Source organism: Hylobates moloch, unplaced genomic scaffold (genome assembly GCF_009828535.3).
Source record: "Hylobates moloch isolate HMO894 unplaced genomic scaffold, HMol_V3 SCAFFOLD_21, whole genome shotgun sequence".
In the NCBI taxonomy this organism is placed as follows: domain Eukaryota; kingdom Metazoa; phylum Chordata; class Mammalia; order Primates; family Hylobatidae; genus Hylobates; species Hylobates moloch.
Genome location: NW_026652296.1, coordinates 17,123,814 through 17,137,759, shown reverse-complemented (window position 1 = coordinate 17,137,759; position 13,946 = coordinate 17,123,814). Strand labels below are relative to the sequence as shown.

The 13,946-nt window shown below is 44.1% G+C and overlaps 1 protein-coding gene across 3 annotated transcripts in view; it reads left to right on the top strand.

The window, feature by feature from the left end:
• IFT52 (intraflagellar transport 52) overlaps positions 1-13,946 on the top strand; it is a 55,955-nt gene that overhangs the window by 13,669 nt on the left and 28,340 nt on the right. The window contains exons 5-8 of one of the 3 annotated variants that reach the window (XM_032142504.2): positions 181-256; positions 995-1,066; positions 8,673-8,799; positions 13,790-13,876. In XM_032142504.2, the coding sequence (XP_031998395.1) occupies positions 181-256; positions 995-1,066; positions 8,673-8,799; positions 13,790-13,876 (362 nt within the window). Of the gene's footprint in view, positions 1-180; positions 257-994; positions 1,067-1,088; positions 1,212-8,672; positions 8,800-13,114; positions 13,208-13,789; positions 13,877-13,946 lie in introns of those variants that run through there. The other 2 variants (XM_032142506.2, XM_032142508.2) reach the window with 2 other exon arrangements.

Below are 13,946 nucleotides of genomic sequence, written 5' to 3'. Positions count from 1 at the left end.
TTTTAATGTTCCATTCTCATCAGCAGTCTGAGCCTCCTAGGCTTGGGCTGCTTCCATTTATAAATCGAGATAGATTGGAACCAAGTTCCAGGGTGCCTTTCAGGTCAAAATTGGTATGAGTCTATAATATCAAATTTATTTCTAACCTAAAATATACCTCCTTCTCTTTTTCCCTCATAGATGCTGTGGTTAGAAATGTATATCACAAATATTTCCATCCTAAAGAAGCTCTAGTTTCCAGTGGAGTCTTGAACAGGTAAGCATGTGGAAAGCAGAAATATCTTGTCCAGGCGTCATTCCTCACGCCTGTAATCCCAGCACTTTGGGAAGCCAAGGAGGACTGATCATTTGAGGTCAGGAGTTCAAAACCGGCCTGGCCAACATGGTGAAACCCCATCTCCCTATCTAAAAATACAAAAAAATTAGCCAGGCGTTGTGGCAGGCGCCTGTAATCCCAGCTACTCGTGAGGCTGAGGCAGGAGAATCACTTGAGCCTGGGAAGCAGAGGTTGCACTGAGCTGAGATTGCACCATTGTACTCTGGCCTGGGTGACAGGGCGAGACTTTGTCTCAAAAAAAAAATAAAGCAGAAATATCCTTACACATAACTCTCATTTCTTCTACATAAATCTTCCCTCATCTCTTCTCATACATTCTTTTCACTGCCCCTTCTTCTTTCTTGCCTTTTTGTTTTATGTTATTATATTTTACTATATTACTACTACTCATTCATCAAATTATTTTTCTTCATCTTTTGAAACTTACTTCACATTCAACTTATTTTTTATTTATATATATATATGTATTTTTTGAGACAGAGTCTTGCTCTGTTGCTCAGGCTGGAATGCAGTGGTGGGAACACAGTTCACTGCAGCCTTGACCTCCCAGGCTTAAGCAATCCTCCCACCTTAGCCTCATACTTACTGTACTAATGAATGCAGTGTGAAATTCTCAAATTTTTTTTGTTTACTAGATTTTAATTTTTCTTCTTCAAGGGAAATTAGCCGAGCTGCAGGAAAGGCTGTGCCTGGGATCGTTGATGAGGAAAGCAGTGGAAACAATGCCCAGTGAGTGTGTTTTCTGATGCCACATGAGGAAGATGTACCATTTTGAAGAGTCTTCTTTTTCAAAATGAAAAGAGCTTTTGTTTCTGGTTACAAAAATAATCAGAATTTGAACAGTTCAAGAGGAAAAAAGTAGAAGCTCTGCACTGTAAGTCCATGCTCCTCCCCCCGAAGGTAGTCTTAATATGGTATTTAGGCCCGGCACGGTGACTCACGCCTGTAATCCCAGCACTTTGGGAGGCCAAGGCGGGTGGCTCACCTGAGGTCAGGAGTTAAGAGATGAGCGTAACCAACATGGCAAAATCCCATCTCTACTAAAAATACAAAAATTAGCCAGGCATGGTGGTGTGCACCTGTAGTCCCAGCTATTCGGGAGGCTGAGACAGGAGAATTGTTTGAACCCCGGAGGCAGAGGTTGCAGTGAGCCAAGATTGCGCCACTGCACTCTAGCCTTGGCAACAGAGCAAGACTCCATCTCAAAAAAAATAGTATAATATTTAGATTTCTAGGGTTTTTTTTCCATATATAAAGTTATAGGTAAGTACCTCTTCCTTTTTAATGACTGGATTAAATTGGATTTATCCCAGTTTGTCTAACCAACTCCCTATTATTGGACATTTAAGTAGTTTATAATGTTTTTCTTTAATAATACCACCTAATGTTTGTCAAGCATTGACTGTGTGACAGGCATATATTACCTCATTTAATCATTACAACTCTGGAAATTTAGAGATGAGATACAGAGACGTAATTGCCCAAATGCACATGACTACTCTGTGTCAAAACTTAGATGCAAACATAGGCAGTCTATTCTAGAGCCTGCACTCTTAACTTCTGTTCCGTATTGTTGTTATAAACAATTTTATAGCTGGGTGTGGTAGCTCACTCCTGTAATCACAGCACTTTGGGAGGCCAAGGCGAGTGGATCACCTGAGGTCAGGAGTTTGAAACCAGCCTGGCTAACATGGCGAAACCCTGTCTCTACTAAAAATAGAAAATTTAGCTGGGCATGGTAATGGGCGCCTATAATCCCAGCTACTTGGGAGGCCGAGGCAGGAGAATCACTTGAACCTGGGAGGCGGAGGTTGCAGTGAGCTGCCATCACACCATTGCATTCTAGCCTGGGGGACAGAGGGAGACTTCGTCTAAAAAAAAAAAAAAAAAAAGAATTATATTTGTCATTATAGATAATAAAGCACAAATGAACTTTTTTTTTTTTTTTTTTTTTTTAGAGAGAGGGTTTCTCACTCTGTCACCCAGGCTGGAGTGCAGTGGCACGATCTCAGCTCACTGCAACCTCCACCTCCCAGGTTCAAGTGGTTCTCCTGCCTCACCCTCCCATGTAGTTGGGATTACAGGCACCCGCCACCACACCCAGCTAATGTCTGTATTTTTAGTAGAGGTGGGGTTTCACCATGTTGATCAGGCTGATCTTGAACTCCTGACCTCAGGTGATCACCTGCCTCGGCCTCCCAAAGTGCTGGGTTAAGTGAACATCTTTGTATGTACACTTTTGTGCACTTATGGTAGTATTTTTTAGGGTAAATTTCTCAGCACTGAAATTTCTGGGTCAGAGGTCTTCCAACAGATGGGTTACCAAATGTAATGTATTACCAGATGTCTCTCAGGGAGGTGGTACCACTTACGGTCCCTATGAGCACACCCCTTTTTCCTCTCTTGCCAGCATGGAGTATTCTAGTAAACATGGTATCTCTTTCTTTTAATTTGCATTTTTTAAAATTATTAGTGCATAGGATGACCTTTAAAGTCTATTGGCTGATTGTATTTCGTCTGTGAATTTCATGTTCACTGCTTTTTGGCCATTTTTCTATTGATGGTTTGTCTTTTCGCATTCATTTATAATACCTCTGTACTTTGAAATATTTTACCCAATAAAAATTGACATTTTTATGTAGTTATAGCATGTTACAAAGTTTTAGTAGTGAAAATAATGTGGTCCGGGTACTGTGGCTCACCCCTATAATCCCAACATTTTGGGAGGCTGAGGCAGTCAGATCACTTGAGCTCAGGAGTTCAAGATCAGCTTGGACAACATGGCGAAACCCTGTCTTTACAAAAAAATACAAAAATTTAGCCAGGCGTTGGTGGCTCACACCTGTATTCCCAGCTATGCAGGAGACTGAGGCTGGAGAATTGCTTGAGCCCGGGAAGCAGGGGTGGCAGTGATCCGAGATCGCGCCACTGCACTCCAGCCTGGGTGACAGATGAGACCCCGTCTCAAAAGATATGTAAATAAAATGAAATTTAAAAATAAAATAATGTGATTGGTTGTGTGCAGTGGCTCACACCTATAATCCGAGCACTTTGGGAGGTCGAGATGGGCCAATGAGTTGAGGCTAAGAGTTCAAGACCAGTCTGGGCAACATAGCGGGACCCTGTCTCTACAAAAAAAAAAAATTTAGCCATATGTGGTGGCACACACCCGTAGGCCCAGCTAGCTGAGGCAAGAGGATTGCTTGAACCCAGAAGGTTGAGGCTGCAGTGAGCCATGATCATGCCACTGTACTCCAGCCTGGGTGACAGAGCAAGACTGTCTCAAAAATAAATAAATAAAATAAAATGTGGTCATAATCCAGAAATAGTTTAAAAAAAATAAATAATACAGATTAAAATTAGACCAAAAACATATTTGGAGGGTGGGGGTTATTTGTGTATAGTAAAAGTGGCATTTCAAATATTAGAGATGGATGGCATAATTCTAGGTAACCATTTGAAGAAATAGTTTCATTTTCATACCACACCCCAAAATGTATTCTGGATAGGCTAAAATTTTTAATATTAAAAATGAAAGCATATGCCGGACGCGGTGGCTCATGCCTGTAATCCCAACACGTTGGGAGGCCGAGGTGGGCAGATCACCTGAGATCAGGCGTTCGAGAACAGCCTGACCAACATGGTGAAACCCCATCTCTATAAAAAAAACAAAATTAGCCAGGGATGGTGGCAGGCACCTGTAATCTCAGCTACTCAGGAAGCTGAGACAGCAGAATCACTTGAACCTGGGAGGTGGAGGTTGGATTGAGCCGAGATCACGCCATTGCACTCCAGCCTGGGCAACAGGAGTGAAACTCCGTCTCAAAAAAAAAAAAATTAGCCTGTCGTGGTTCTGCATGCCTGTCATCCCAGCTACTCGGGAGGCTGAGGCAGGAGAATTCCTTGAACCCAGGAGGCGGAGGTTGCCGTGAGCCAAAATCGTACCACTGCACTCCAGCCTGGGCAACAGAGCAAGACTCCGTCTCAAAAAAAGGAAAGAAAAGGGCCGGGCACGGTGCCTCACGCCTGTAATCCCAGCACTTTGGGAGGCCGAGGCGGGCGGATCACAAGGTCAGGAGATCGAGACCATCCTGGCTAACACGGTGAAACCCCGTCTCTACTAGGCCGGGCGCGGTGGCTCACGCCTGTAATCCCAGCACTTTGGGAGGCCGAGGTGGGTGGATCACCAGGTCAGGAGATCGAGACCATCCTGGCTAACATGGTGAAACCCCGTCTCTACTAAAAATACAAAAAATAAGCTGGGCGTGGCAGCAGGCGCCTGTAGTCCCAGCTACTCGGGAAGCTGAGGCAGGAGAATGGCGTGAACCTGGGAGGCGGAGCTTGCAGTGAGCCGAGATCGTGCCACTGCACTCCAGCCTGGGCGACAGAGCGAGACTCTGTCTTAAAAAAAAAAAAAAAGAAACCCCGTCTCTACTAAAAATACAAAAAATTAGCCAGGCGAGGTGGCAGGCGCCTGTAGTCCCAGCTACGCGGGAGGCTGAGGCAGGAGAATGGCGTGAACCCCGGGGGACGGAGCCTGCAGTGATCCGACATCACGCCACTGCACTCCAGCCTGGGTGAAAGAGCGAGACTCCGTCTCAAAAAAAAAAAAAAAAAAAGGAAAGAAAAGAAAAAGAATTTTAAAAGAAAGCATAGAAGTACTTAAAGAAGCCCAGGTACGATGGCTCATGCCTGTAATCCGAGCACTTTGGGAGACTGAGGCAGGCAGATCACCTGAGGTTAAGAGTTCAAGACCAGCCTGTGGCCGGGCGTGGTGGCTCACGCTTGTAATCCCAGCACTTTGGGAGGCCGAGGCGGGCGGATCACGAGGTCAGGAGATCGAGACCACGGTGAAACCCCGTCTCTACTAAAAATACAAAAAAATTAGCCGGGCGTGGTGGCGGGCGCCTGTAGTCCCAGCTACTCGGAGAGGCTGAGGCAGGAGAATGGCGTGAACCTGGGAGGCAGAGCCTGCAGTGAGCCGAGATTGCACCACTGCACTCCAGCCTGGGCGACAGAGCAAGACTCCGTCTCAAAATAAAAAAAAATAAAAAGAAAAAAAAAAAGACCAGCCTGGCCAACCCCCATCTCCACTAAAAAATGCAAAACTTAGCCAGACATGGTGGCACAAGCCTGTCATCTTAGCTACTCGGGAGGCTGAGGCAGGAGAATCACTTGAACCTGGGAGGCGGATGTTGCAATGAGCTGAGATTGCACCACTGCACTCCAGCCTGGGCGACAGGGGGAGACACCAACGCAAAAAAAAAGTACTTAAAAAAATATAGGTAAATATTTTAAATTATTGGAGTAGGGAAGACCTTTCTTAGTAGAAACCAAAGTAAAGTCATAAGGGGGAATATGCATAGCAATATAATTCACAGAGTTAATATTTTTGACTGTCAAGAATCAATCTAGGCTGGGCACGGTGACTCACGCCTGTAATCCCAGCACTTTGGGAGGCCGAGGCGGGTGGATCACGAGGTCAGGAGATCAAGACTGTCCTGGTTAACACGGTGAAACCCTGTCTTTACTAAAGATAAAACAAAACAAAATTAGCCAGACATGGTGGCGGGCACCTGTAGTCCCAGCTACTCAGGAGGCTGAGGCAGGAGAATGGTATGAACCCGGGAGGCGGAGCTTGCAGTGAGCTAAGATCGCGCCACTACACTCCAGCCTGGGTGACAGAGCAAGACTCCATCTCAAAAAAAAAAAAAAAAAAAGAATCAATGTAATTATTTCACTTTGTGTCAGTTCATCCAATTGGTATAGGTAAAAGAACTGTAGACTTGGAGTTAGAAGGAATTATTAGAAGTTCCTGATTCCCTCTCTTATTTGCCAAGGGTGACCCAAGGCATAGTAACTGTTAGCATCTGTTTCCCTATCTGTGTAATGGGGACAATGTTAACCTTGAAAAATTGTTGGAAAATTTCAGTAAGGTGATATTTGTGAAAGTGCTTTGTAAAGTTTAAAGCATAGTGCCCTACCTGTTGTTGTATTATGACTTTGTAATTAATTATAGTGAAGGGAGTATGTCTAGTTGTTCCTTTCCTGGATTATCCAGAAAACACAGCTTCCTGGTAGGCTTTGAGGTATGGACTAGTCCTGCTTCGTGCCTTGAAGTATCTTTGCCTGTTGGAGTCTCAGATTCTCCTTTATCCTTATTTCCTATTATGTCCCTTCTCCCTTCTCTCACTCTGCTGTAGCCACACTGACTTGGTTTCAGTCCTTAAATAAGTGAAGCTTGTACTCATCTTAGGGACTTTACACAAGCTAGGCGGGTGGATCACCTAAGGTCAGGAGTTTGAGACCAGCCTGACCAACATGGTGAAACCCCATCTCTACTAAAAATACAAAAATTAGCCGGGCGTGGTGGTGCGCACCTATAATCTCAGCTACTCAGGAGGCTGAGGCAGGGGAATTGCCTGAACCCAGGAGGCAGAGGTTGCAGTAAGCTGAGATCATGCCATTGCACTTCAGCCTGGGTGACAAGAGCAAAACTCCATCTCAAATAATAATAATAATAATATAATAATAATAGCGGATAGTTTTTATCTTACTACTCAAGTGTCCATTCTCCCTTATGCCTTGAGAATCATCTTCCATTGATTGCATTTGGGGAAAGTATGGGGGATAGATGTGCATTGATCTCCATATAACTATTTCTCCCACCTACTTTTTCTTCCTCCATGGACAACTGCTTGTTTTCTTCTGCTTCTGGCCCAGAGATCATGGGCTGTAATCCACCTTGCTGGGATACTGCTGGAGTAAGGGTAGAAGGCGGAGTTTGGAGAATGTGGGCCAGGTACCACTTCTCTTTCATGGTATGACAACAAAAGTCATAGGGTAGATGAGACTTTACTGAAGGAATGGGAAAGATTAACACCAGAGGGAGGCCGGGCCCGGTGGTTTATGCTTGTAATTCCAGCACTTTGGGAGGTCAAGGTGGGCGGATTGCCTGAGCTCAGGAGTTCAAGACCAGCCTGGGCAACATGATGAAACCCCGTTTCTACAAAAAATATAAAAATTAGTTGGTGTGGTGGCATGCATCTGTGGTCCCAGCTACTTAGGGCGCTAAGGCAAGAGAATCACTTCAGTCCAGGAGATTGAGGCTGCAGTGAGTCATGTTCATGCCACTGCACTCCAGCCTGGGCAACAAAGTGAGATCCTGTCTTAAAAAATAAAACAAAACAATCAAACAAAAACACTAGAGGGAAATAATTTTAAACTTAAGCTAAAAAGAATTTTTGTGGTCTAAAGAAAAAGGGAAATTAAAATCTCTATGAGGAACTCCTCATGGGTGCTTCCCCTATACCCCCGCCCCAGTTTCTAACCTTATGCTCTGGTGTTGAGATCTGTGTTTCTCTCCATTCTGACAGCACTTCCTTCAAGCTTTGCAGAGCCCCATCTTTGAGTAAAACCTTAGCCCCTCCTAAATGGGTTGGCCTCACCCCAGAATCTGCACCCCACCTTTGCTCCTGTATCCCACACCCTCTCCAGGAGTATGTTGCCCCAGGTCAGACCAATTCACTCTAGATAATCTAAGACAAGTCTTTGTTAGGACAGTGGAGAGTAGAAGAGGGACTCCAAAGCAGATCTGTGTAGAAGTGTCCATTGTAGCGTATATTTATGCCTCTGTTCATGTGACATTTAACTGATAACATACCCTTCCAGTGACATACATTAATTCTTAGAGATAGCACTAGCCAAACCTAACGAAGAAGAACGTATTTACCACTAAGATATTATTATGCAAAGCAGCTCGAGTTCAGTTCTTGGATGAGGCCACATCTTCTTCCTCCTCCCTCCATCAGGGGCTACTTTAATTCTCCCAGTTACAGTCATTTACACTTTCCTGTTAATTTACTTTCATGTTTTTTAAAATGCTTAATTAAATGTGTAGCTAGAGTTGTCCCAGTTTTTAAATTAACAAACCAAAGCTTAGGAAAAATGTTTTTTGCTTGATAATGAATCAAAGAGTGTTACTCGGCTGAGCACCGTGGCACACACCTGTAATCCCAGCACTTTGGGAGGCCGAGGCGGGCAGATCACTTGAGGCCAGGAGTTCAAGACCAGCCTGGTCAACATGGTAAAACCCTGGCTCTACTAAAAATAGAAAAATTAGCTGGGCGTGATAGCAGGCACTGAGGCTGGAGAACAGCTTAAACCTGAGAGGCGGAGGTTACAGTGAGCCAAGATCGCACCACTGCACTGCAGCCTGGGTGACGGAGTGAGACTGTTTCAAAAAAGAGTGTTACTCTAGAAACATTGAGATAATTTTCAGAATTTTTGTATTCATGTTTTTAAAATTTGAATGTGTTTCTTTAATTTCTTACAGGGCTCTCACCTTTGTGTATCCTTTTGGTGCCACATTGAGTGTCATGAAACCAGCAGTGGCGGTTCTGTCTACAGGTTTTGTCTGCTTCCCACTTAACAGACCCATTCTGGCTTTCTATCACTCAAAGGTACAGCCTTTCTTAGATATGGGTATAGATGTTATTTTTATTATTGAAATAATAAAAACCACCTTACCATTTCCAGAAGGCTTTTATATGTTTTCTCATTGGTCTTCCTGCCAGTCCTGCAAAGTAATATTTCAGCTATATACATTTTGCTTATGAGGAAACAGTGGATTGTCCAGTAATTGATGAGGTTAAGGCCTAAACCTAGCTCTTATTATTCTAAACCTGAAGCTTTTCCACTGTAGCATGAGGCTACCTGTATTATAACTTTTTTTTTTTTTTGAGACGGAGTCTCGCTCTGTTGCCCAGGCTGGAATGCAGTGGTGCAATCTTGGCTCACTGCAAGCTCCGCCTCCTGGGCTCACGCCATTCTCCTGCCTCAGCCTCCCGAGTAGCTAGGACTACAGGCGCCTGCCACCACGCCCAGCTAATTTTTTGTATTTTTAGTAGAGACAGGGTTTCACCATGTTAGCCAGGATGGTCTCGATCTCCTGACCTCGTGATCCACCCGCCTCGGCCTCCCGAAGTGCTGTATTATAACTTTTAAAATAACTTTTTTTTTTTTGATCCCATGGCAGCATATTGATGAAAATAACTTTTAATCCTATCTGTGACTATGGACTGTCACCATCAGTGTAAAGAGAATACATTCAGGAACAGATGGAGTTAACATATTACACAAAATAGCACAGAATTATGTTGCTGTTAGTTTATCCTAGGAAAATATATCAGAAAACTATTTTTCCAGTTATTATCCTAGAGACCCCATAGAAATGTGGGCACAGCTAGTCCCAGGCAGTGACCCAACATCCCACTGCCATTCTTTTTCTTTTTTCTTTTTTTTTTTTTTTTTTGAGATGGAGTCTCACTCTGTTGTGCAGGCTGGAGTGCAGTGGCATGATCTTAGCTCACTGCAACCTCCGCCTACCGGGTTCAAGCAATTCTCCTGCCTCAGCCTCCCGAGTAGCTGGGATTACAGCCGCCTGCCACCAAGCACGGCTAATTTTTGTATTTTTGGGAGAGACGGAGTTTCACTTTGTTGGCCAGGCTGATCTCGAACTCCTGACCTCAAGTGATTCACCCACCTTGGCTTCCCAAAGTGCTGGGATTACAGACATGAGCTCTGTTGCCCAGGCTGGGGTGCAGCGGTGCAATCTTGGCTCACTGCAGTCTCCGCCTCCCGCCTCAGCATCCCGCCTCAGCCTCCCAAGTAGCTGGGATTACAGGCCTGCACCACCACACCCTGCTAATTTTTGTATTTTTAGTAGAGATGGGGATTTACCATGTTGCCCAGGCTGGTCTTGAACTTCTGAGCTCAGGCTATCCCCCCCTACCTCGGCCTCCCAAAGTGCTAGGATTACAGGCATGAGCCACTGTGCCCAGCCCCCACTGCCTTTTAATTCACATTTTGCTGAATTTACCTTCATCTGCCCCCTAAGACAGAATTCACCAGCTGATCTCCTAATTTTTTTTCTAGGGACCTAGGTGTCTCTAGCTCTTAACAATCCTATTTTTCTTTGTGGTACCTAGGAATTACCTTTCCCTTCTTATTTAAAAGCTCTTGGGCTGGGCGTGGTGGCTCACGCCTGTAATCCCAGCACTTTGGGAGGCCGAGGTGGGTGGATCACTTGAGGTCAGGAGTCCAAGACCAGCCTGGCCAACCTGATGAAACCCCGTCTCTACTAAAAATACAAAAATTGACCAGGTGCAGTGGCTCACACCTGTAATCCCAGCACTTTGGGAGGCGAAGGCGGGTGGATCACGAGGTCAGGAGATTGAGACCATCCTGGCCAACATGGTGAAACCCCCTCTCTACTAAAACTACAAAAATTAGCTGGGTGTGGTGTGGTGGCATGTGCCTGTAATCCCAGCTACTCAGGAAGCTGAGGCACGAGAATCGCTTGAAGCCAGGAGGTTGCAGTGAGCCGAGATCCTGCCACCGCACTCCAGCCTGGAGATAGAGTGAGACTCCGTCTCAAAGAAAAAAAAAATACTGAAAAATTAGCCAGGCATGGTGGCGGTTTATGCAGCATTTGCTTTTAACGTGGTACAAGTCAGAGGTTTTTTTACCAATTTAAAAAAAATTTATGGAATGTGTGTATTTATATCTCTTGACATCTCTGGCTTAGTATAATTCTTTTCCTAGGGAAATTATAACTATGCCTGTTCCCTGTATGTGATGTAGCTAAAAAAACCGATTTCATTTTGTATTTTTACTATTGAACTGGTTTTCTCATTACAAAAGTAATATGTGCTTATTGTTGGGCTGGGCGTGGTGGCTCACAACTGTAATCCCAGCACTTTGGGAGGTCAAGGCGGGCGAATCACTTGAGGTCAGGAGTTCGAGACTAGCCTGGCCACCGTAGTGAAACCCTGTCTCTACTAAGAATACAAAAATATTAGCCCAGCATGATGGTGAGTGCCTGTAATCCCAGCTACTCCAGAGACTGAGGCAAGAGAATCACTTGAACCCTGGAAGCGGAGGTTGCAGTGAGCCAAGATCATGCCACTGCACTCCAGCCTGGGCAGTGGAGCAAGACACTGTCTCCAAAAAAAAAAAAAAGTAACGTTGTAGAAATGTTACAATAATTGTAGAAAAAATGAACAATACAGAGATAAAGCAGAAGAAAAAAATTCCCCCATCGCACTACTCCAAGACTCTAAGACAGCCCAGGTTGACATATTATTCACTTTCTCCCACTTTTGCTTTGCCTTATTTTTATTTATTTGCCTCGTAAGCTTTTAAGTAGGATAGCAATATAATTTATAGTATAGGTCAGGCGTGGTGGCTCATGCCTATAATCTTAGCACTTTGGGAGGTTAAGGAGGTAGGATCACTTGAGGCCAGGAGTTTGATACCAGCCTTGGCAACGTAGCAAGACCTGTCTCTACAAAAAAGTTAGCTGAGTGTGGTGTTATGCTCCTATACTCCTGGCTACTTGGGAGGCTAAGGCAGGAGGATCACTTGAACCCAGGAGTTCAAGGCTACAGTGGGCCATGATTGTGCCACTGTATTCCAGCCTGGGAGACAGAATGAGACCCTGTGTCTAAAAATGGGAAAAAAAATTATAGTTTACTTTTTTTTAACCCAATGATGTGTTAGAAGCATTTTCCCATGTTACTGAAAACCCTTTATAATATGAAATTTAACTGCTAAAGAAGGTTCCATCATTCTGAATTACTTTTTTGTGAACATTTGGATTTATTTCTAATTTTTTGTGACTATAACTACACAACTGGGCATAGAATTTTTTATGTTTCAGACCGCTTTTGTTGCATATGTTAATAGTTTCAGCAACAATGTGTGAAAGAACTTATTTCACTAAAATTTGACTAGCGCCGTTTATATCGTATTTTCATATTTATTTATCTGATAGGAAAAAGTACTTTGTTTTTATTTGTTTAAAGTTACAAGTATTGAAAATTTTTCTTATTAACCAGTCGTTATTTTATGACTCTTTCATTCTTGTGCCTTAGTTTTCTGGGTTTTTTTGTTTGTTTTTTTGGTTTTTTTTTTTGAGACGGAGTCTCACTCTGTTGCCCAGGCTGGGGTGCAGTGGTGCGATCTTGGTTCACTGCAACCTCCACTTCCCAGATTCAAGTGATTCTCATACCTCAGCTTCCTGAGTAATTGGGATTACAGGCATGCACCACCATGCCTGACTAATTTTTGTATTTTTAGTAGAGACGGAGTTTCGCCATCTTGGCCAGGATGGTCTCGAACTCCTGGCCTCAAGCGATCCACCCGCCTCGGCCTCTTAAAATGCTGGGATTACAGGTGTGAGCCACTGCGCCCAGCCTTGCCTTAGCTTTCTTTGAGACTGAGTCTTACTCTGTTGCCCAGGCTGGAGTGCTGTGGCGCGATCTCAGCTTGCTGCAACCTCGCCTCCCAGGTTCAAGCAATACTCCTGCCACAGCCTCCCAAGTAGCTGTGGGAGTACAGGGGCGTGCCACCAACCCCAACTAATTTTTGTATTTCTAGTAGAGACAGGGTTTTGCCTTCCATGTTAGCTAGGCTGGTCTTGAACTACTGATCTCAGGGTGATCTGCCCACCTCAGCCTCCCAAAGTGCTGGGATTACAGGCGTGAGCCACTGCGCTCAGCCTGCGTTAGCTTTCTATTTGGATCTTACTTAAATACTTTTTTTTTGGTACCTATAGGTATCTTTAATTGTGCAGACTGTCTTTGAGTTTATCTTTTTTCCCTTTAAAATTATGATCTTCATTTATAAGATAAATAACAATGGGAAAATGCTGTAGAACCAATTTAATTTTTTTTTTTTTTTTTTAATTTTTAGAGACAGGGTTTCCCAGGCTGGAGTGCAGTGGTGCAGTCATAGCTCATTGTAACCTCGGGCTCCTGGGCTCAAGTGATTCTCCTGCCCCAGCTTCCCAAGTAGCTAGGACTACAGGTATGCCTCACCACACCCAGCTAATGTAGAATTAATTTATGTTAGTTTTCGTTAAAGCCAAATAGAAAAATACAGAAGTATCTAAAATGAGAGACAGGTTAAAGTGTAATAGTTATTATAGTTGGTCTTTCTTTTTTTTTTTGAGATGGAGTCTCGCTCTGTTGCCCAGGCTGGAGTGCAGTGGCGTGATCTCAGCTCACTGCAACCTCCGCCTCCCAAGTTCAAGTGATTTTCCTGCCTCAGCCTCCCGGGTATCTGGGACTACAGGCGCATGCCACCACACCTGGCTGATTTTTTTTTATTTTTAGTAGAGTTGGGGTTTCACCATGTTGGCCAGGCTGGTTTTGAACTCTTGACCTCAGGTGATCTGCCCGCCTCGGCCTCCCAAAGTGCTGGGATTACAGGCTGAGCCACTGCACCTGGCCTATAGTTGGTATTTCTAAACTTTAAAATCTGGGTGTGAATTGACACTCTTCAGTATATAAGACAGTTGCTAGCATGATTCTGATAAGTGTCTGGGGACTAGGATACATGAGATGCATTTTCGAATTTGAGTATCTGACCCTGCTTTGTCATCAATAGAACCAAGGTGGGAAGCTGGCAGTGCTTGGTTCATGTCACATGTTCAGTGATCAATATTTGGACAAGGAAGAAAACAGCAAAATCATGGTAAGCTTTTTCTTTTGTCACATTAATGTACAATGTGTATTATTTTCATGTCATTTAAAAAAATACTGGT